The sequence below is a fragment of the Cynocephalus volans genome, chromosome 17 (genome assembly GCF_027409185.1).
Source record: "Cynocephalus volans isolate mCynVol1 chromosome 17, mCynVol1.pri, whole genome shotgun sequence".
Lineage (NCBI taxonomy): Eukaryota > Metazoa > Chordata > Mammalia > Dermoptera > Cynocephalidae > Cynocephalus > Cynocephalus volans.
This window is the reverse complement of record NC_084476.1, coordinates 14772807-14794863: the sequence shown is the minus strand read 5'-3', so window position 1 is coordinate 14794863 and position 22057 is coordinate 14772807. Positions and strand designations below refer to the sequence as shown.

The 22057-nt window shown below is 39.2% G+C and overlaps 1 protein-coding gene across 1 annotated transcript; it reads right to left on the bottom strand.

The window, feature by feature from the left end:
* Positions 1-4046: 4046 nt before the first annotated feature.
* On the bottom strand, positions 4047-4979 carry LOC134365542 (olfactory receptor 1L8-like). Its single transcript, XM_063081661.1, has one exon. It carries the CDS (start codon positions 4977-4979, stop codon positions 4047-4049), a length of 933 nt encoding a protein of 310 aa, XP_062937731.1.
* Positions 4980-22057: the final 17078 nt, after the last annotated feature.

The following is a 22057-nucleotide window of genomic DNA, read 5'->3' as shown; positions in this document are numbered from 1 at the left end:
ACGCTCAGCCAGTGAGTGCACCGGCCACCCCTATATAGGATCCGAACCCATGGCTTTGGCGCTACCAGCATCACAATCTCCCAAGTGAGCCACGGGGCTGGCCCATTAATTTCTTGTTTTAATCTATTGTGGTCTCAAAAGATACTTGAGATGACTTCAATTTTTAAAAATTTGTTGAGACTTATTTGTAACCTAACATGTGATCTATCCTGGAGAATGTTCCATGTACTGATGGGAAGAATTTCTATTCTGTAGTTGTTGGATGAATTCTTCTGTAGATATCTGCCAGGTCCAATTGGTCTAAAGTATAGTTTAAAGCTGTGTTTCTTTGTTGATTTGTTGCCTAGATGATCTTTCCAGTACTGAGAGAGGGGTGTTCAGGTCACCCACTATTATCATACTGGAGTTTATCTCTTTCTTTAGGTCTAATAGTGGTTTATTTGTATATCTGAGTGCTCCAGTGTTGGGTACATATATATTTGTGATTGTTATGCCGTCTTGTTGGATAGAGCCCTTTATCATTACACAGTGGCCTCCTTTGTCTCTTTGTATGGATTTTGGTTTAAAGTCTATTTTATCTGATATAAGAAGAGCTATTCCTGCTCATTTTTGGTTTTCATTTTCCATCCCTTCACTATTAGTCCATGTGTGTCTTTACAGGTGAGGTCTCCTGAAGAGAGCATATAGTTGGGTCTAGCTTTTTAATCCAATTTGGGAGTCTGTCTCTTTTGAGGGAGGAGTTAATACGTACATATTTAGGGTTGTTATTGAGAGGTATTGTCTTACTCCTGGCATTTAATGGCTTTTTGTTTCAATGTTTTAAATATCTTTTGTTCTTTTCTTCCACTTTTATTATTCATCTCCAAATTGATTGTACCAATTTATACTCTCATTAGCAGGGTAATTTTCTGTTGTTCCACATTCTCTCTACCATTGTCATTTTCCCTCTGAATTCTAATTTTTGTCTATCTGGCAGATATACAGTGGCTTCCCATTGTGATTAAATTTGAACTTGTCTGATTATTAATGATACTCAGTATTTTATCACATGATTACTGTTCACTCAATTTTTTTTAAGTGTGTAATTCTTTGCAAGGTTCCCTCATCCCCTGGCTTTGTCTGCCTATTTCTGACTAATTTCTAGGGATCTTCATGTATTTTTAATTTGTGTTTTGTTGATTTTATGAATTTCAAATATCTTCTACTATTTTCTTATTTCTCTTCTTACTCTAGAATATCTATTGATAAAAAGCAACATTAAGACTTAATTTTAACATAGTCCAATTTACTCTTCTTTTCCCTTATGATTAGTGCTTTCTGTCTGCATCTTACTTAAGAAATATTTTCCTAACTCAAGGAAACAAAGATATTCTATATTATTTTATAAAGTCATAGTAGCTTTATTTTTCATATGTAAGTTTATAATTCATTTGGAGTTAATTTTTTCATATAATCTGTGCTAGGGTTCCAATTTAATTTTTCCACATGGATTTCGAAATATATTTAAGCCATTTATAAAAAGATGCTCTTTAGCATCTCCTTTCATAAACAAAGTGTTTATCAATATGGAAATACGTTTTTGACCCTTCTATTGTGTAGAATTCATCTTGTTTGTATAGTCCTTCACCAGTATCTATCTGGTCTTTATTACCAGAAGTGTACACTAAGCCTTGATATCTGATAGACCAGTGGCTCTCAAAGTATAGTTTCCAAAGCAGTACAACATGACCACTATCTGGAGAATTGTTAGAAAAATAAATTCTTGGTCTTCACCCAGACCTACTGAAGGGACAGTCATAGATCCATGGCTCTGACCATTCTTGGAGAAATCATTAACATCAACGTCTTCTCTTCTAAAGCAAAGTGATAATAGCAATAAAGAACACAGTTGGTATGGAAGTAATATTGCTTCACCCTTGAAGGGCTCCTCTTTATCTGACCCTTCTTTAAAATAAGAATTACGACATTGAATGGAGAGCCCCTTTGGTGATCTGGCCCTCATATCACATGACCTTTTCCCTGCCACAACATGATAGTATTACTGTTTAAACAAAACCACACTTAATGATGATGAAACAAAAGAAAAAAATTATATTACCCTTTTAATTATGATTAGTAGTCTTAATTCTACCAACAATACATGTCTACAAATTCAAATATTACATGTGTACAAGCTGAAAAGCAAGTGCTATATTCTTTTTCCCTATTCCAACACCACCTCTAAAATTAATCTTTATTTCACCTTAGAGTATGCTTTTCTTTTTTTATTATTATTTTTTATAGGTTATGAATATTTATGGCGTACAAAGCAAATTGTCACCACTTGTACCTAAGATGTGATGGCCAGATCCATGCCGGGAGCATTCCTATTACCACAATTGTAGAATTAACCATTTTTAATGAGTAATTTTCTTTCTGCATAAATAGTCTCACTCCATCATTATATACTTATATACATTATAACATATTTTACCTTAATTGGCTATTCTTATACGTTTTATTTTGCAACTTGCTCTTCATTCATAATGGCTTTTCAGGTCAGTGATAGAAATCTATCTCATTATTTGTACCCACTACATATTGCTCCTTTCTATGGAACAATCAAAGGATTATTTCTTGACCTATTTTCTTATCATTATTTATTATACATTCTCCTATTGATGGGCATTTAGATTCTCATGTTTCTAAGTTTTGTTATTACAAACAATGCTGCAATGAGAGCCTTTGTACATATATGTTTGTACACTTGATATAGTATTTTTATAAGCTAAGTGATAGAAATACAAACATTACACATAAGGAATAATCAGAAATTTTCAAACATGCAGCTTCTCACATAAAGACCAAGTTAGTTTTCTCTAGGGGTGCTTACGAAAATGTAGATTCATATTCCCCCAAGAGACCTACTGATTAATATCTTTGGGAATGAGATAGGAGAACAGTACATGATAAAAATATGAAGACATAAAATACAGTAAGTCCTAAAACTACTGACAGAAGAATAGAGAATAAAGGACAAAAACAAAAGTGAACAAAAGTCTTTGCCTGTAGCACTGGATGACTCTACATTTCAGAGTAGCCCTATTCGCTTCTGCCTGGTTTTGTACCCTCTTAGATATATCTGATTTTGACGCCCACATATGGGTTTTGATTTTCTCTTCAAAACTGTGTGTAACTAAGTACATACAATAAATCTTTTCCTAAAGCAGATAGATTGATGAATGGTAGTGATGGGGGAGTAGGGACTCTCTAAGGGGAATTGATAGTAAGAGGTGGGTCAAGAGGCATGGGTGCCTGTGAAGGACAATTAACAGATGACCAGGGAAGGGACCCGGAACAAACTCAGGCCTCCCCGCACACCAGCTGATCATCAGTGCAATTATGTGTTGAACTATGTCACTTAGCTCATCAAGGCTAAGAGTTGGACTTTTGTTCACTATAAAGTCAAGAGCATGCTGTTGTCAAAGATATATGGGGAAGAAGAGGTGTAATTCCCACATAAAGTAATGGCCCAAACAAATTCCTTGTTTTGATGGCAGTTTCATTTTCATGGGAGTCCCAGTCTCTCTTTACCTCTCTAGCTCCCCCCAGCTCTTTCTCACTCAAATCCCAAATCACTATAATGACTTTCAAAGAACTATAAAAATGGGTTACAGAAGTTTGATAAAATAAGTATACTGGAGGGATCAAAACTTGTTGAACACGTAGAGATTAGTTTCCAGAAATTTTGTGGAAAACAAAGGTCTTCAATAGCTCTTAGAAGGAGTGGAAAGATGTGGTTTCATGGTGAAGAAACAGTTGAGAAAAAAGGGGAATGTAAGAAAACAGAAAACAAAGATTAAGGTAGACCTCGGCTAATTCCTAAATCACAATAACGTCTCAATGGTTAATAGTTGCATGTGTAAGGGATGGATAGAGCCCAGCATCCGTGACACACAATGGTTATTCCTGTTGCCCTGTGAGGGTTTATTGTGTGTATCAGAAACAAGCAGAAACAGAGTCCAGAGGAGCAGAGACACTCAGGAACATGCCCACTGAGGTTCGGGCTATGATTTCCTCCTGCCCACCAGCTTCCGCAGACCCCTCTTCATGTCTTTGTTTCTCAGACTGTAGATAAAAGGGTTTAGCATGGAGGTCAAAACTGTGTAGACAATTGCCACCACCCGGTCCCTAACAGAGTACCTGGACAAGGGATGTAAATATTCATAGAAGATGCTACCATAAAAAAGCGTAACCACAGTAAGGTGGGAGGTACACGTGGAGAAGGCTTTGCGTTTCCCAGCAGCTGAGGGAATCTTGAGAACTGTGGTGAGGATTCGTATATAAGAGAAAGTGATGCATAGGAAGGGGGTCACCAGAACAACAGACCCTTCTGTCATTATCACAATTTCATTGACAAATGTGGAGGAGCAGGACAGTTTCAGCAGAGGGTTGATGTCACAGAGAAAGTGGCGGATAACATTGGAGTCACAGAAGGTGAGAAGATTCAGCAGAAGTGTGTGCAGGAGCGAGTGGAGGTGAGCAAGTGAGCAGGAGAAGGCCACGAGCAGGACACAGCGGTGGTGGCTCATGATGGTGACGTAGTGGAAGGGGTCACAGATGGCCACATAGCGGTCAAAGGCCATGACTGCCAGAAGGCAGCTGTCACTGTCGCCAAAAGCATAGAGAAAATACATCTGCGTCAGACACCCAGCATAGGAGATGGTTTTCTTTTCTGACAGGAAGTTCACCAGCATCTTGGGGACAATGATTGTTGTTAAGCAAATGTCAGTGAAAGACAGGAAGCTCAGGAAGAAATACATGGGGGTCTGGAGCTTGGGGTCGGAGCGGATGGCCAGGATGATGAGCAAGTTCCCTGTTATGGTGACCAGGTACATGGTGAGGAAGAGGATAAAGAGTGGCTTTTGGTCCTCAGGCCGAGGGGAGAGTCCCAGGAGGATGAACTCGGAGACACTGCTGGTTTGGTTGAATCTTTCCATGGTCATGGTGCCAGCTAAAATGGAGAAGATCCTACCATGTAACATAAGGGGGTCTTCCAAAAGTTCAAGAAAGATTGTGTTATCTTTTCATTCCATTTTTTCATGAACTTTTGGAAGTAACTAGTATATGTTTCATCTCTGTAATCCCAAACAACCAGCAAGCCTGTGCTTCTTTCCATCTTCCTTTAAACCTATTCAGTCATTACTAGTAGCCCCGTGGCCAGCTTACCAGCCTCATGGTTCTTCCTGCTGTCTTCCCCTTCCAACTCTAAGACTTTACAAACTTGTTTTGTTGATAGTGTGGGCTTGGGACAGAGAATTTTCTTTGAAAAATAGATTTGAAGACTTTGGATTCAGTTTAACATTAAATCCTAAAACAATTATTTATTGAGTACAGACTTCGTAAAAATCGCTCTTCTAGGAGTGGGGACACAACTATGAATAAGGCAGAGAAAGGCCTACCTTTGTGGATCTTGCATTCCAGTAGATCAATCAATCTGTATCTTTCTGTCTGCCTGTCTGTCTATCATCTACCTATTTATCAGGTAGTTCTTCATATTATGAAGAAAAATAAAGCCACAGAAGAAAATAGAGACTGACAGGGGTACAGTGAGGAATTTTAAAATTTTAGATCAGATGGTCTTATTTTCCTCTGCACCAAGACAATTTTCAGTTGTGTCAGGCTAAGTTTTATCTCTGAACCTCTTAGTCAAAAAGAGGACTTGATAAAATATTCAATAGCAAAATCAAAGGAATAATATATGCAGGCCAACAAAGTTTAATTTTTGTGCTTGTGTTCTCTTTAGCAGCACTTCTTTACAAACTTATACTCCTTAGGAAACATCGAGTTATCATTATCAATCTATACAGATCCTCCTTTGTAAATTTACTTTTTCCTCTTTTCCCCTCTAATTCCCCAGATGTGATCATGTTCCCGCATCATGGGCTTCCAATCATTAAGCATATGTCCTTCCATTTGTTTATACACCAATGTATAAACCCATGACATATATGAATATATTATTCCTTTGTTTATGTGTGCTTTTTCCATTTACATCAAAAATACTGTCATATATCTCATTATGCTTTTTTTCTCTCTCTACACATTTTTTTTTTGAGATCTACTTATGATCTGGTTCACCAGTTCTAACTCCTTCCATTGTATGCATGCAACACACTTGACTTAATCGTTAGGTGTCCTCTAACTTAGGTCCCTAGGGACTTCGGTTTCTCGGTGTCCTCTAACTCTTTGCTACTATGAACAGTATTGACTCAAATATACTCAAACCCACAAAGTGTTTTGGAATTCTTCATCCAAACCTTAAGAATGGGCACATTGGATTGACTTTTTTTTACAGCAGTTCATGGAATGTCCATTTATTTACTCATTTGTTCACTCAACAATTAAATGTCTATTTTCCAGCTGCCTAATATTAGACAAGTTATTAAATATCTTTAAGCTTCAGTTTTCTCATCTGTTAACAGGGGATATGAATTTATACTCCATAAAATTTTTATTAGGTTTTCATTATGCAATATGTTTAAGCACTTAGAATGGTTACAAGTACTGAGTACGTATTTGAGACCACTATTTTCTATCCATCATCATTATTGCCAGTGGCTCCCCCACTCCAACTATGTATTTGTAGTTAAAGTAGCTTATTTTAATATTTAAAACCCTAGCCTTCACATTCTAACTGATTAACCTTAATATAAGCTTATAAAACTTTTTTAGAAGATGTATTTGTCCATTCTTTGAATAACCCGAGTGAATCAGTAATTAGAACTTACCTTGCACAGGGTAGTACCTTGTTTCTTTCTCACAACACCCTTATTTCCATTGTTTCCTAATGAAGAAACTGAGAAACATAGTCACAGTAATTTGCTGTCACATAGTAAAAATAGAAGAAATAAAATTCAAACTCAGGATTAATTCTGAAGCTCAGGCTTTTAACTGCTGTGCTGTATCTCTTCATAGTTTAAAAAAGTATATCTGGATTGAGTTTTTTCCCACTTTGATCATTTTCTTCCCGAACACATGCATGCACACACACATTTTTTCCTAAATGTTTTCTATCCCACATTAAGAACACACTGTGGTTATTACAATGAGAAATCTGTTTTTCTTTCCCTATGGAGCAGATTGTGGAATTTGAAAATTCTACTCTACATGATTAACTGGCAGCAGTAAGGAGGAATTTGGTCTTATTTGTGCATTTATTTGTGCATTTATGCAATTGTTGGTGAGGCAGAGAGGGCACCGGACTTGGAAGAAGAAGTTGGGGTTTCCACTTGACCTCCATTACCTACTCACTGAGTGATTTTAGGTGTTTTAAGCAGAGGTAACGAGGCATGTCTAAGTGCAATTTGTAAAGCATGCATCAGCAAAAATTAGTTATTTGTGAAGCAATGCCTGGGAATGTGGAAGGAAGATTTGAAGCAATCAAGTAAGGTTGGAAACTCTTAGTCTCAACTATGTTCAATAATTGGGAAAATGGAAGGAAGTTTTGGATGAATAATTCTAAAAGCCGGGAGTGTGTCTGGGAGGGGGACTTTTTGGGGTCTCTTTTACCAAGTTTCCCATACCCACTTGCTGGAAATGTGCTTTCTCAAAAGCTATGGGTTAATGATATATCATGGCCCAGGGATCAATGAGGGTAGACATAGAATCCAAAACTAGACTTAAATTTTAAGCTCAAAACTGTCATGTGCCCTGTTCATGTGTTTTTTGGAACTGCCAGGAAGGTCGAAATACATACCTGATGGAGGTCCATGGCTCGGTGGGCGACTATGATGCTCACATTCCCTATCCAGAAATCTTCACTCCCTTTTCAGTTTTAAAAAAGTCTGTGTCCCTCCTGAACCACTTTTCCAAATTGGTTCTAATATTGTATATCTGGCAAAGCTGACCTTTCTCACCTTCTAGTCAGTGATAAGTGATGAGGGAAAGGAGCACCGAGCAGAGAGATTAATTTAGATACTAAAGGGATGGAGCACTCTCCTGACACTACCTCACGTCCCTGTCTCTTTCCCACCCTTTGCCTCCCAGCATTATTCTGCTTTTCCCTGCTTCCCATTAGACAAGGCAGAGATGGCCAGACTCAATGTGGCAGGGACTCTATAGTTTGCGGCAGCCCCATTGGCTTCTTGTGTTTGAGCTCTGCTCTCCCTGCCTCCTCCTGGTGTTTGCTGGGCTGAGTGAGCTATGGTGTGCTCATTCCACCCTCACCTCTCTGGAGAGTTTGTTCTCTGATGTCTCTAGGTACAGAAGTCACAATGGGTGTCAGAATTGAGTGGAGCAGCCCTCAAGGGGACAGGAGAGTCCTGGGGCCTCTTTCTGGCAATCGAGACTATTTTTGGATCTGTTCAATCTTACCATAACATCTTCAGGGCCTGCTTTCCATTCCTCAAGTGAGGGTAATCAAAGGAACATGGTGTGTGTGCGTGTGTGTGTGCGTGTGTGTGTGTGTGTGTGTGTGTGTGTGTGTGTGTTTGGTGAATTGAGGCTGTTGCAGTTTGGGTTCTCTGGAAACCAGACTTTGAGATGGAGATTAACATGCATAAAGTTTATTACCGGGTGCTTTTGGCATCAGCAGCTGCAGAAGGGAGGGAAAGGAAAGAGAACTGGCCAGAGGGCGTACCTCGGTTGTGATACAGTCCCAACGAGGGCTTCAGCTGGGAGCTCTGTGGTTAGGATATCCAGAAAGATGGCTGTTTTTGCCACCATGTTGATCACTGGATGTGGGCTGCCCTTTGGTGAAGCAGTTTCCTTCAGCTGAGGAAATGCCCAAGGAGAGCTTAACGCTGAGGACCATCTTACAAGACAACACTGAATGAGCTCCAATAGAGTCATCTTCCATTACTGGCCTGTACTTATACCCTGAGATGATCCTATTGTAAACCATGCTCAGACTTTCCCCTCTTTGTCAGCAGATTCTAGGGATTATTCTATTCAGCCATAGCTTTCTAATCTCTGTCATAGATTACCGATTTCCTAAAAGTGATACTGATGTCGTGTGCCTCCTGCATCTTTGCAGTGTTTATCTCCTGCTGTAAGGAGTGCTTGTGTCTTGCTAAGGCTCCAACTTGCCAGCAATTTTTTGGTTGTATGATTAAATTACTACAAAGTCATTGATATGATGGACCAGTGTGGTGTTATGGGGATATCCAGATGATCTGGATCTTTTCAAGCTATATTATAATAAAATTCAAAAGAGTTAGCAGAGCCTTGGTGCAAAACTGCAGACATATACTGTTTTCCACTCAAAGTGCATGCAAACTGTTTCTGATCCTTCTATGTGATGGGAGTGGAAAAGAATGCATTCACCAGAGCAATATCTGCAAACCACATACACAGGGCCATGCTAGTCTTTTGCAGCAAATACACCACATCTGTCAGGATGGCTGAGATTAAGGCTACCCCTTGTTTGAGATTGCGGTAGTGCACTGTCACCTTTCATGATGGTTTTTGCAGTAATTCAACTGGTGGATTAAGGAGAGATATGCTTTTTCTGACATTCTGTCTAGGATATGACATTATTTTTTATTAATTATCTTGACTGGGGTATTGACACTTCCAATAAATTAGAGATCCAATGGTGGAGTTACGTCAACTGCCAAGAATGTATTCCTCATAATGTATTTGAAGAATGGTGAAATGACCACAGAGTGTGTCTGTAGATTAAGCACACCCAGTGTGTATCAGACTTGAGCCAATGCTCCTTTTAGTACCTTGTACCTATATGCACCCTCTCTAACAATGGTACCATAACAGCACTTTCCCCAGTGCCAAGTTACCCAAGTACATGTTCATAGCTGCCTCCAGGAAAGGGTAGGGGGAATCACTACGTGCCCTTTCTGTGGTGGTATATAGTTCTTCTTTCGCAGAACTTGGCCTTTCTATTAGTGAGTGGGTTCTGGGTCTGAAAACAGGCTCAGGTCTAGAAACTGGGCAAGAGATTAGAATGTTTTATTGGGGTGACTGCACTCAGCCTCCTCATCATTCACCTTGATTTCTTTTGCTTGTAGACTTGGAACAGTACTCTATTGGTTGTTAATCTGTTTTTCCCTAGGGACTCCATCATCTCCATAATTCTCTGTGACTGAAGAATCCTTGGCTGCCACTCTAAACTTTCCATGTGTGATGGTTAATTTAATGTATCAATTTGGCTAGGTTATAATACCCAGTTATTTAAAACACTAATTAAAGTGTTGCCGTGGAGGTATTTTGTAGATGTGGTTTAAACATCTTTAAGTTGGCTTTAAGTAAAGGAGATTACCCTCAATGATGTAAGAGGTTCTAATCCAATCAGTTGAAGGTCTAAAGAGCAAAAGCAAAAACCGAGTTTTCCTGGAAAGAAGAAATTTAGCCTACAAGACTAGAGAATCAACTCCTATTTGTGTTTTCAGCCTGCAGTCTACCCTATGGATTTTGAACTTGTCTACCCCTACCCCCAAAATCACATGAACCAATTCTTTTTTTTTAATGAATTATTTTTTATTACTATATTTATCATTACACAATGTAATCATTTTTTGTGGCCCTTTACCACTTTCTTGCTACTCCCCAATCCCCTCCCCCTTTCCCACCTCTGATGGCTTTATTCCGTTTCCTCGTATTGAAAGTTCAATTAATTATGGTAATTGCTGTATCTTTCTTTCTTTTTTTGTTCACATGTTTATTTTTTTTTTTCAGTTGTCACTTATGTGTGAGGACATATGGTATTTCTCTTTCTGTGCTTGGCTTATTTCACTTAACATAATTTTCTCCAAATTCATCCATATTGCTGTGAATGGCAGAATTTTATTCTTTTCTTACGGCAGAGTAATATTCCATTGTGTGTATATACCACATTTTCCTTCTCTGGTGTTGTGTTGATGGACATTTAAGTTGGTTTGAACTCTTAGCTATGGTAAATAAAGCTGTGATAAACATGGGAGTGCAGGTAACCCTCTGACATAATGATTCCCAATCCTTTGTATATAGACCTAGCAGTGGGATTGCAAGATTGCATGGAAGCTACATCTGTAGTTGTCTGAGGAAGCTCCATACTGTTTTCCATAACACTCATGAGCCAGTTCTTAATGTCTCCTTTTCTTTCTCTGTCTTCCTTCATGTGGTCTTTAGTGCAGTTTAAATCCAATGATTCGTTGTGGATTTTTTGTCTGGATGGTATATTCGGTGCTGAGAGAGGGGTGTTAAAGTCCCCAACTATTATTGCATGGGTCTATCTATCTCTTTATATCCAATCATATTTACTTTATATGTCTTGATGTTCTGATGTTGGATGCATATAAATTTACAATTGTTATATCCTCTTCCTGAATTGATCCCTTCATCAGTGTATCATGTCCTTCTTTATCTCTTTTTATAGTTTTTGGCTTAAAGTCTACTTTATCCAATATAAGTATAGCTACTCCTGCTTGGTTTTGGTTTTCTTGGAGTGAAGTATCTTTTTCTATCTCTTCATTATTAGTCTTTGTGTATATTTACAGGTGAAGTGAGTTTCTTGCAGGCAGCATATAGTTGGGTCTGGTTTTTCAATCCATTCAGCCACTCTACATCTTTTATATGGGGAATTCAATTCATTATTTACATTCCAGGTTTTTATTAAAAGGCATTACCTTACTCCTGACATTTCACTAAATTCTTAAGTTTGTTTTACATATCTTTTGTTCCTTTCTTTCCCTTTTATTGTTTGTCTTTGATGTTTGGCAGTTTTTGCCATGATAAGATATAATTTCTTTCTCATTTCCATATCTGTTCTACTGGTGAGTTTTATTCTTTTGTGTGTTATCATGATGGTAGTTATCATTCTTTTGCTGTAGGACTCCCTTAAGGACTTTTTATAGGGCCAGTCTTATGGTGGTGAATCCCCACAGTTTTTGTTTTTCTTGGAAAGGCACTATTTCTTCTTCATTTCTGAAAGATAGCTTTGCTGGGTATAGTATTCTTGGTTGGCAGTTGTTTTTCTTTTTCTTTCAACACTTTCAATATATACTCCCACTCTCTCCTGGACTATTTGTTAGTGTGATGGGGGTTCCCTTAGAGATAGCTTGATGCTTTTCTCTTGCTGTTTTTAGAATTCTCTCTTTGTCTTTGACTGTTGGCAGTTTGACTACAACATGTCTCAGAGAGGACCTTTATGACTTCAATCTGTTTGGGGATCTTTCAGCCTCTTGGATCTGGAAATCCATATCTCTCCCAATACCTGGAAAATTTTCAGCTATTATTTTGTTATATAGTGTTTTATGCCTTTTCCTTTCTCTTTCCCTTCTGGAAACCCAGAATACAGATGCTTGTTATGCTTAAAGTTTTCCCATAAAAGTTTCCCTTAAAGTTTTCATGGACTCAATTTTTTAAAAGTCATTTTTTTCTTTTTTTTTTTTTTTTCTGACTGGTAAGGGGATCGCAGCCCTTGGCATGGTGTTGTCTGCACCACACTCAGCCAGTGAGTGCACCGGCCATCCCTATATAGGATCCGAACCCGTGGCCTCAGTGCTAGCAGCACTGCACTCTTCTGAGTGAGCCACGGGGCTGGCATTTTTTTCTTTTCTTTTCTTTGTCTGACTGGGTTGTTTCAAAACACCTGACTTCAAGTTCAGAAATTCTTTCTTCTGCTTGCTCTAGCCTGTTGCTTAAGCTCTTGGTTGTGTTTTTATATTTCGTTTGATAAATTCTCCAGTTCCAAGAATTCTGCTAGGTTTTTTTTTTTTATGATACCTATTTCTTTGTTAAATTTCTCATTCAGATCCTGATTGTTTTTCTCATTTTGCTGTGTTCTCTATAGTATTTTCTTGCATCTCATTGAGTTTTCTTAAGATTATTATTTGGTATTTTACTTTTCTCTTTTTTTATTGGAACATATTTGATTGTACATATCTGTGGGGCACCACATTGAGTATCAATACCTGTGTGCAATATGTGATGTCCAAGTCAGGATAATTAGTATATTCAATATTATACAATATAATTGATTTTTGTGGCCCTTTACCAATCCCTTCCTTTTCTCCTTCCCCACTCCCTTTCACATCTCTGATAGCCTCAGTTCTGTTCTTTTCTTTTGAATGTTCAATATATTTTTGTGATTCTTATATCTTTCTTTTTTTAATTTATTTGCTTATTGTTTATTATTATTATTATTTTAGCTCCCACTTATAAGTAAGTACCTGTGGTATTATTCTTGCTGTGCCTGCTTTATTCTCTGAAAATAATTTTCTCTAAGTTCATCCATGTTGTGGCATAAAGCAGTATTTCATTCTTTTTTAAGGCATAGTGGTATTCCATTGTGTATATATACCACATATTCCTTATCCAGTTTCCCAGTGATGGACATTTAGGTTGGTTATAACTAGGGCTGCAATAAACATGGAACTACAGGTATTCCTTCAACATGATGATTTCTATTCCTTTTGGTATATACCCAGCAGTGTGATTCCTGGATCATATGGCAGTCCTATCTGTTGTTTGAGGAAACTCCATACCATTTTCTATAATGGCTGCAGTAATTTACAGTCCCACCAGTAGTGTAGGATGGTTCCCCTTTCTCTACACCCTCACCAGCACTTGTTATTCTCTGCCTTTTTCATAATAACTGGCGTGAGGTAATATCTCAATGTGGTTTTGATTTGCATTTCCCTGATGCTGAGTGATTTTGAGAATTTTTCATGTGTCTGTTGGCCATTTATATATTTTCCTTTGAGAAATACCTATTCAGTTCCTTTGCTCATTTTTTTCAATTGGGTTATTTGGTTTTTTACTAAGTTGTTTGAGTTCCTTGTATGTTCTGGATATTAATCCTTTGTCAGATCCATAGTCTGCAAATATTTTCTCCTACTCTGTAAGTTGCTTTTTTGCTGTTTAATGTTTCTTTTGCTGTGCAGAAGCTTTTTGGTTTGATATAATCCCATCGTTTATTTTTCCTTTTGTTACCTATGCTTTTGGGGTCATATTTATAAAATCTTTGCCCCGTCCTACTTTCTGAAGTGTTTCTGCTATGGTTTCTTTTAGGAGTTTTATATGTTCAGGATGAATATTTTAGTCTTTGATCCATTTTGAGTTGATTTTGGTATATGGCAAGAGGTAAAGGTCTTGTTTCATTCTTCTACATATGGATGTCCAGTTTTCCCAGCACCATTTATTGAAGAGGTAGTTTTTTCCTCAATGTATGTTCTTGGTGCCTTTGTCTAAGATCAGTTGGCTGTAAGCATATGGGTTGATTTCTGGGTTCCCTATTTTGTTCCATTGGTCCATGAGTCTGTTTTTATGCCAATGTTGCTTTGCCTCCCATGGATTTGTCACCCCTTTTCCCCTGGGTGATGGAGCCACCAAAGATTACTCAAAGCCCATCTCTTTTGAACAGTGAGAAGCCCCAGAAAGGGGTTAATATCCCAGAACTTCCTCAAGAGTGAGGCATTTCTTCCATTTGGGAAATTAACCATGAATTGGGGTTCTCTTCTTGCATCTATTCTCCAGACCAAGAAGTTACAGGAAGAGACATAGGTAGGGTTTTGCTAAGTACAGTTTAACAAGTTTGTACAATAGAAGCTGGTAACATTCAGTAAAAACAAGTCAGATGACATTCTATTTATTTATTTATTTATTTATTTATTTTTTAATTTTATTTTGTCGATATACATTGTAGCTGATTATTGCTCCCCATCACCAAAACCTCCCTCCCTTCTCCCTCCCCCCTCCCCCCCAACAATGTCCTTTCTGTTTGCTTGTTGTATCAACTTCAAATAATTGTGGTTGTTATATCTTCTTCCCCCCCCCCCCGGTTTGTGTGTGTGTGTGTGTATGTGTGTGTGTGAATTTATATATTAATTTTTAGCTCCCTCCAATAAGTGAGAACATGTGGTATTTCTCTTTCTGTGCCTGACTTGTTACACTTAATATAATTCTCTCGAGGTCCATCCATGTTGTTGCAAATGGCAGTATTTCATTCGTTTTTATAGCTGAGTAGTATTCCATTGTGTAGATGTACCACATTTTCCGTATCCACTCATCTGATGATGGGCATTTGGGCTGGTTCCAACTCTTGGCTATTGTAAAGAGTGCTGCGATGAACATTGGGGAACAGGTATACCTTCGACTTGATGATTTCCATTCCTCTGGGTATATTCCCAACAGTGGGATGGCTGGGTCGTATGGTAGATCTATTTGCAATTGTTTAAGGAACCTCCATACCATTTTCCATAGAGGCTGCACCATTTTGCAGTCCCACCAACAATGTATGAGAGTTCCTTTTTCTCCGCAGCCTCGCCAGCATTTATCGTTCAGAGTCTTTTGGATTTTAGCCATCCTAACTGGGGTTAGATGGTATCTCAATGTGGTTTTGATTTGCATTTCCCGGATGCTGAGTGATGTTGAGCATTTTTTCATATGTCTGTTGGCCATTTGTATATCTTCCTTAGAGAAATGCCTACTTAGCTCTTTTGCCCATTTTCTAATTGGGTTGCTTGTTTTCTTCTTGTAAAGTTGTTTGAGTTCCTTATATATTCTGGATATTAATCCTTTGTCAGATGTATATTTTGCAAATATTTTCTCCCACTCTGTTGGTTGTCTTTTAACTCTTTTAATTGTTTCTTTTGCTGTGCAGAAGCTTTTTAGTTTGATATAATCCCATTTGTTTATTTTTCCTTTGGTTGCCCGTGCTTTTGGGGTCGTATTCATGAAGTCTGTGCCCAGTCCTATTTCCTGAAGTGTTTCTCCTATGTTTTCTTTAAGAAGTTTTATTGTCTCAGGGTGTATATTTAAATCCTTAATCCATTTTGAGTTGATTTTAGTATATGGTGAGAGGTATGGATCTAGTTTCATTCTCCTGCATATCGATATCCAGTTATCCCAGCACCACTTGCTGAAGAGGCAGTCCCTTCCCCAGTGAATAGGCTTGGTGCCTTTGTCAAAGATCAGATGGCAGTAAGTGTGTGGGTTGATTTCTGGATTCTCTATTCTATTCCATTGGTCAGTGTGTCTGTTTTTATGCCAGTACCATACTGTTTTGGTTATTATAGCTTTGTAGTATAGCTTAAAGTCAGGTAGTGTTATGCCTCCAGCTTTATTTTTTTTGCTGAGCATTGCTTTGGCTATTCGTGGTCTTTTATTGTTCCATATAAATGTCTGAATAGTTTTTTCCATTTCTGAGAAAAATGTCTTTGGAATTTTGATGGGGATTGCATTGAATTTGTATATCACTTTGGGTAGTATGGACATTTTCACTATGTTGATTCTTCCAATCCAAGAGCATGGAATATCTTTCCATCTTCTTGTATCCTCTCTAATTTCTCTCAGCAGTGGTTTGTAGTTCTCATTATAGAGATTTTTCACCTCCTTGGTTAACTCAATTCCTAAGTATTTTATTTTTTTGGTGGCTATTGTAAATGGGCAGGCTTTCTTGATTTCTCCTTCTGCATGTTCACTATTGGAGAAAAGAAATGCTACTGATTTTTGTGTGTTGATTTTGTATCCCGCTACTGTGCTGAAATCATTTATCAATTCCAGCAGTTTTTTTGTAGAGGTTTTAGGCTGTTCGATATATAGGATCATGTCATCTGCAAACAGGGACAGTTTGACTTCATCTTTTCCAATCTGGATGCCCTTTATTTCCTTCTCTTCTCTGATTGCTCTGGCTAGTACTTCCAACACTATGTTGAATAGGAGTGGTGAGAGTGGGCATCCTTGTCTAGTTCCTGTTCTTAAAGGAAAAGCTTTCAGCTTTTCCCCATTCAGGATGATATTGGCAGTGGGTTTGGCATATATGGCTTTAATTATGTTGAGATACTTTCCCTCACTACCTAACTTATAGAGGGTCTTTGTCATGAATGAGTGCTGAACTTTATCAAATACTTTTTCAGCATCTATAGAGATGATCATTTGGTCCTTGTGTTTGAGTTTATTAATATGGTGTATCACATTTATTGATTTGCGTATGTTGAACCAACCTTGCATCCCTGGGATGAATCCCACTTGATCATGATGAATAATTTTACGTATGTGTTGCTGTATTCTGTTTGCTAGTATTTTAGTGAGGATTTTTGCATCTATATTCATCAAGGATGTCGGCCTGTAGTTTTCTTTTTTGGTTATATCTTTACCTGGTTTTGGTATCTGGATGATGTTTGCTTCATAGAATGAGTTTGGGAGATTTGCGTCCGTTTCAATCTTTTGGAATAGTTTGTAAAGAATCGGTGTCAATTCCTCTTTGAATGTTTGGTAAAATTCTGCTGTGAATCCATCTGGTCCTGGGCTTTTCTTTGTTGGGAGCCTTCTGATAACAGCTTCAATCTCCTTTATTGTTATTGGTCTGTTCAAATTTTCTACGTCTTCACGGTTCAGTTTTGGGAGCTTGTGTGTGTCCAGAAATTCATCCATTTCCTCCAGATTTTCAAATTTGTTGGCGTATAGTTGTTTATAGTAGTCTCGAATGATTCCTTGTATTTCAGATGAATCAGTTGTAATATCGCCTTTTTCATTTCTAATTTTTGTTATTTGAGTCTTCTCTCTTCTTTTTTTTGTTAGCCATGCTAATGGTTTGTCAATTTTATTTATCTTTTCAAAAAAACAACTTTTTGATTCGTTGATCTTTTGAATTGTTTTTTGGTTTTCAATTTCATTCAGTTCTGCTCTGATCTTAATGATTTCTTTCCGTCTGCTAACTTTAGGATTGGATTGTTCTTGTTTTTCTAGTTCTTTAAGGTGAAGTGTTAGGTTGTTCACTTGCCATCTTTCTATTCTTCTGAAGTGAGCATTTAATGCAATAAATTCTGCCCTCAATACTGCTTTTGCAGTATCCCCCAGGTTTTGGTATGATGTATCATTGTTTTCATTAGTTTCAATAAACTTTTTGATTTCCTGCTTGATTTCTTCTTGGACCCATATGTCATTAAGTAGAATGCTGTTTAATTTCCATGTGTTTGTATAGTTTCCAGAGTTTTGTTTGTTATTAATTTCTAGTTTTAATCCATTGTGGTCTGAGAAGATACATGGGATAATTCCAATTTTTTTGAATTTATTGAGACTTGATTTGTGACCTAATATGTGATCTATCCTGGAGAATGATCCGTGTGCTGATGAGAAGAATGAATATTCTGAGGTTGTTGGGTGGAATGTTCTGTAGATATCTGCCAATTCCAATTGGTCTAGAGTCTTGTTTAGATCTTGTGTTTCTCTACTGATTCTTTGCCTAGATGATCTGTCTAATATTGACAGTGGAGTGTTCAGGTCCCCTGCTATTATGGTATTAGTGTCTATTTCCTTCTTTAGGTCTAATAGAGTTTGTTTTATAAATCTGGCTGCTCCAACATTGGGTGCGTACATATTTATGATTGTTATGTCTTCTTGATGGATCAGTCCTTTTATCATTAAGTAGTGTCCCTCATTGTCTCTTTTTATGGTTTTTAGTTTAAAGTCTATTTTGTCAGATATAAGAATAGCCACTCCAGCTCGTTTTTCTTTTCTGTTTGCATGGTAAATCTTTTTCCATCCTTTCACTCTTAGTCTGTGTGAATCTTTATGGGTGAGGAGGGTCTCTTGTAGGCAGCATATAGTTGGGTCCTGCTTTTTGATCCAGTCAGCCAGTCTGTGTCTTTTAATTGGGGAATTTAAGCCTTTAACATTAAGAGTTGTTATTGAAAGGTGTTGATTTATTCCTAGCATTTTATTGGTTGTTTGGTTGTCTTAGGTGTCTTTTGTTCCTTGCTTTCTGATTTACTGTTTGGTTTCTTTGTTTGTTGGTTCCTTAGGTTGTAGATAGTGTTTTTGTTAGCTTGTTTTCTCTTCATGAATGCCATTTTTATTGTACTAGCGGGTTTAGATTTTTCTTAGGTTTTTTATGGTAGTGGTAGTTATTTTTCAGGAACCAAACCCAGTACTCCCTTGAGGATTTCTTGTAAGGGTGGTCTTGTGGTAGTGAACTCCCGCAGTTTTTGTTTGTCTGAGAAATATACTATTTGCCCCTCATTTCGGAAGGATAGCCTTGCAGGGTAGAGTATTCTTGGCTGGCAATCTTTGTCTTTTAGTATTTTGAAAATATCATCCCATTCCTTTCTAGCTTTTAGGGTTTGTGATGAAAAGTCTGATGTTAACCTGATTGGGGCTCCCTTATAGGTGATTTGACGCTTCTCTCTTGCAGCTTTTAAGATTCTCTCTTTGTCTCTGAGTTTTGCCAATTTGACTATGACATGTCTTGGAGAAGGCCTTTTTGGGTTGAATACGTTTGGAGATCGTTGAGCTTCCTGGATCTGAAGATCTGTGATTTTTCCTATACCTGGGAAGTTTTCTGCCACTATTTTGTTGAATATGTTTTCAATGGAATCTCCATTTTCCTCCCCTTCTGGAATACCCATGACTCGGATATTTGAGCGCTTGAGGTTGTCTGATATCTCTCTCAGATTTTCTTCCATGTCCTTGATTCTTTTTTCTTTCTTTTTGTCTGCTTGTGTTATTTCAAACAGCCCATCTTCAAGTTCAGAGGTTCTCTCTTCAACTTCGACAAGCCTGCTGGTTAAACTCTCCGTTGTGTTTTTTATTTCGCTGAATAACTTCTTCAGTTCAGCAAGTTCTGCTACATTTTTTTTCAGGACATTGATTTCCTTGTATATTTCTTCTTTCAGATCCTGTATACTTTTCCTCATTTCATCATGATGTCTAGCTGAGTTTTCTTGTATCTCATTCAGTTTCCTTAGAATTATCACTTGAAATTCCTTGTCAGTTATTTCAAGGGCTTCTTGTTCTATAGGATCTAGAGTATGAGATTTATTAACTTTTGGTGGTGTACTTTCTTGATTTTTTGTATTTCTGGTGTCTTTTTTTTTTGGTGTTTATTCATTGTGGCAGGGGGTTTCACAGTCCACCGGTTTGAGACTAATGACTAACTAGAATGTTGCTGTGGTTGCCAATTTGGTATGGCTCCCGCCGTGACTGCTCAGTTGGCCTCTAGTGTCTTGTGTGTGTGGTTGCCTCGGGTCTTGGGCTTCTCCGGGGATCCACCTTTCTGGTCAGCTTGGACTCTGCTGGGCTGGTGGATCACGTACCACAGGGTGTGTGATCTCTGTTGAGCTTTCACTTTCTGTACAGGACTTCTCCCCGTTCCGTGTGCTCTGGCCCAGGCTGTTAGATCGTGCAGTAGCGACCCCACCGGGTGTGTGGTTTCTGTCAAGTCTCCGCCTCCCTGGCCGCACGTCTCCCCCCTCTGTGCACACTGTGCTGGGCTGGGGTGTGTCTTCTGCACCCCTCGTCTATCAGCTGGGCCTTCAAGACCCTGCTCAGCACCGCCTCGCCCACGAAGTCTACCAGGTTTCTGCTAGGCACAGACGACCGGTCTCTCTGGGTGCCTTTGTAGCACTGTGTAGATCTTTCTCGGGTCTTGTTCACCTTTGTATCCCCCCGGTATAAACCGAGCCTAGTGCCCGCCTGCAGCCTGCTCTCTGGCAGTTTCAAGCGGACCTGGGAACTCTCCTACCACACTATTCCCAACCAGAAATTCGTTAGGCTTTTTTCCAAACTGGTGGTCGCAGAGATGGTATCTACCTCCCAGTAACAGGAAGTTTACCGGGCCGGAGTCCAGGGTGTGGTGGAGTGACAGTTGGCCCGCCCGTACTTCCTAGCCCTCCCAACACTGGTCGGGACGCCCCACACCCCCAGCCCCGCCAGAGAACCACGGAGGGAGTGGGAGAGGAGGCCGGCCCACATGGTCCGGAAAGCCCCGCGCCAGGCCAAGCAAATGGGCTCAGTGATGGCCGAGCAGGGTGGAGCTGCCCGCACCTGGGAAAATGGAGGCAGCACCGGGGCAGTGAGTGGCCTGGTGGTGCAGGCGGGAGCCGCGTGGGCATCCACCCCCTGATCAGAGCTGTGCCAGGGATCACTCACAGTGGTGTGCCAGGTCGGGCGCTCGCTTGGTCTCTGGTTTGTTGCCTTCTGTGTTCTCGGCGCTGCCGCCTCGGGCTGTTCAGTGGCGGCGCCGCTCGGGCGCCCCCAGGAATCTTCTTTAATGCCGGCCTGAAACCTCGAATCCTGAATAGGGCAGCTGGCCGCCTTCAGTGCGGCCCCAGCCTCCGGGATCCTGGCTGCATCCACAGCAGCCCTGGCACCGTGTTCCCTGTTTCAAGACTCGCTTTTGCAGCTAAGAATCAGTTCTTTTCCTGCTCCACACTTCAAAGCTGTTGCCTGTAAATGAGGCAGCCTCTCCTGCTGGGGGCAAAGTGGCGTTGAGCCCCCACGACCGGCCAGCAGCAGCAGTCCTCCCTGAAGAGATGGCCAGAGGAAGGTCCACAAGTTTCCCGGCTGCCTGAGGCCCAGTGGCCACCTTTTCCACCTAAGCTACTCCGCGCCCGCCGCCGCAGCTGCCGCCATCTTGGAACTCCTCGACATTCTATTTAGACAATTGTGATCCACTAACTAAGGCTTGATTTTGCAAACATTCCTTCTTCCTCTAGCAGCTTTTTAGTAACTTTTCATATCAATTAGTAACCTGTCTGTCTTTGATCCAGCAGCCTTGCTGTGTTACAATTCTTATCTTGCAACAGAGACTCAATAGCCTGGGGAAAATTTACTGTTCTTTGCAAGGTCAATATTTGAAACTGCAAGGCTTTGGAAAACCAGGCCCTGTGAAGTACATTTGCTTTATGAATCCTCTACATGCCAGTACCACTCTGTTTGGTTTACTATAGTTTTGTAGAGTAATTTGAAGTCAGGTAGTGTTATGCCCCTGAGATTATTTTTTTGCTCAGTTTTGCTTTGTTTATTCAGGGTCTTTTGTTGTTCCATATGAATGTTAGGATTGTTTTTCTATTTCTGTGAAGAATGTTATTGGTATTTTGATGGGGATTGCATTGAATCTGTAGATCAATTTGGGTTCTTTGAGCATTTTCACGATATTAATCCTTGTGATCCAAGACCGTCAAATGTCTTTCAATTTTTTTCTGTCCTTTTTAATTTCTTTCAGCAGTGATTTGTAGTTCTCTTTGTAGAGATTTTCACCTGATTTTTAATTGTTTCTTACAGGGTTTTGTTGTTGTTGTTGTTGTTGTTTTTGATGACAGTTGTCATCAAAAAAAAAAGGGAAAGGGTTTCCTTTCTA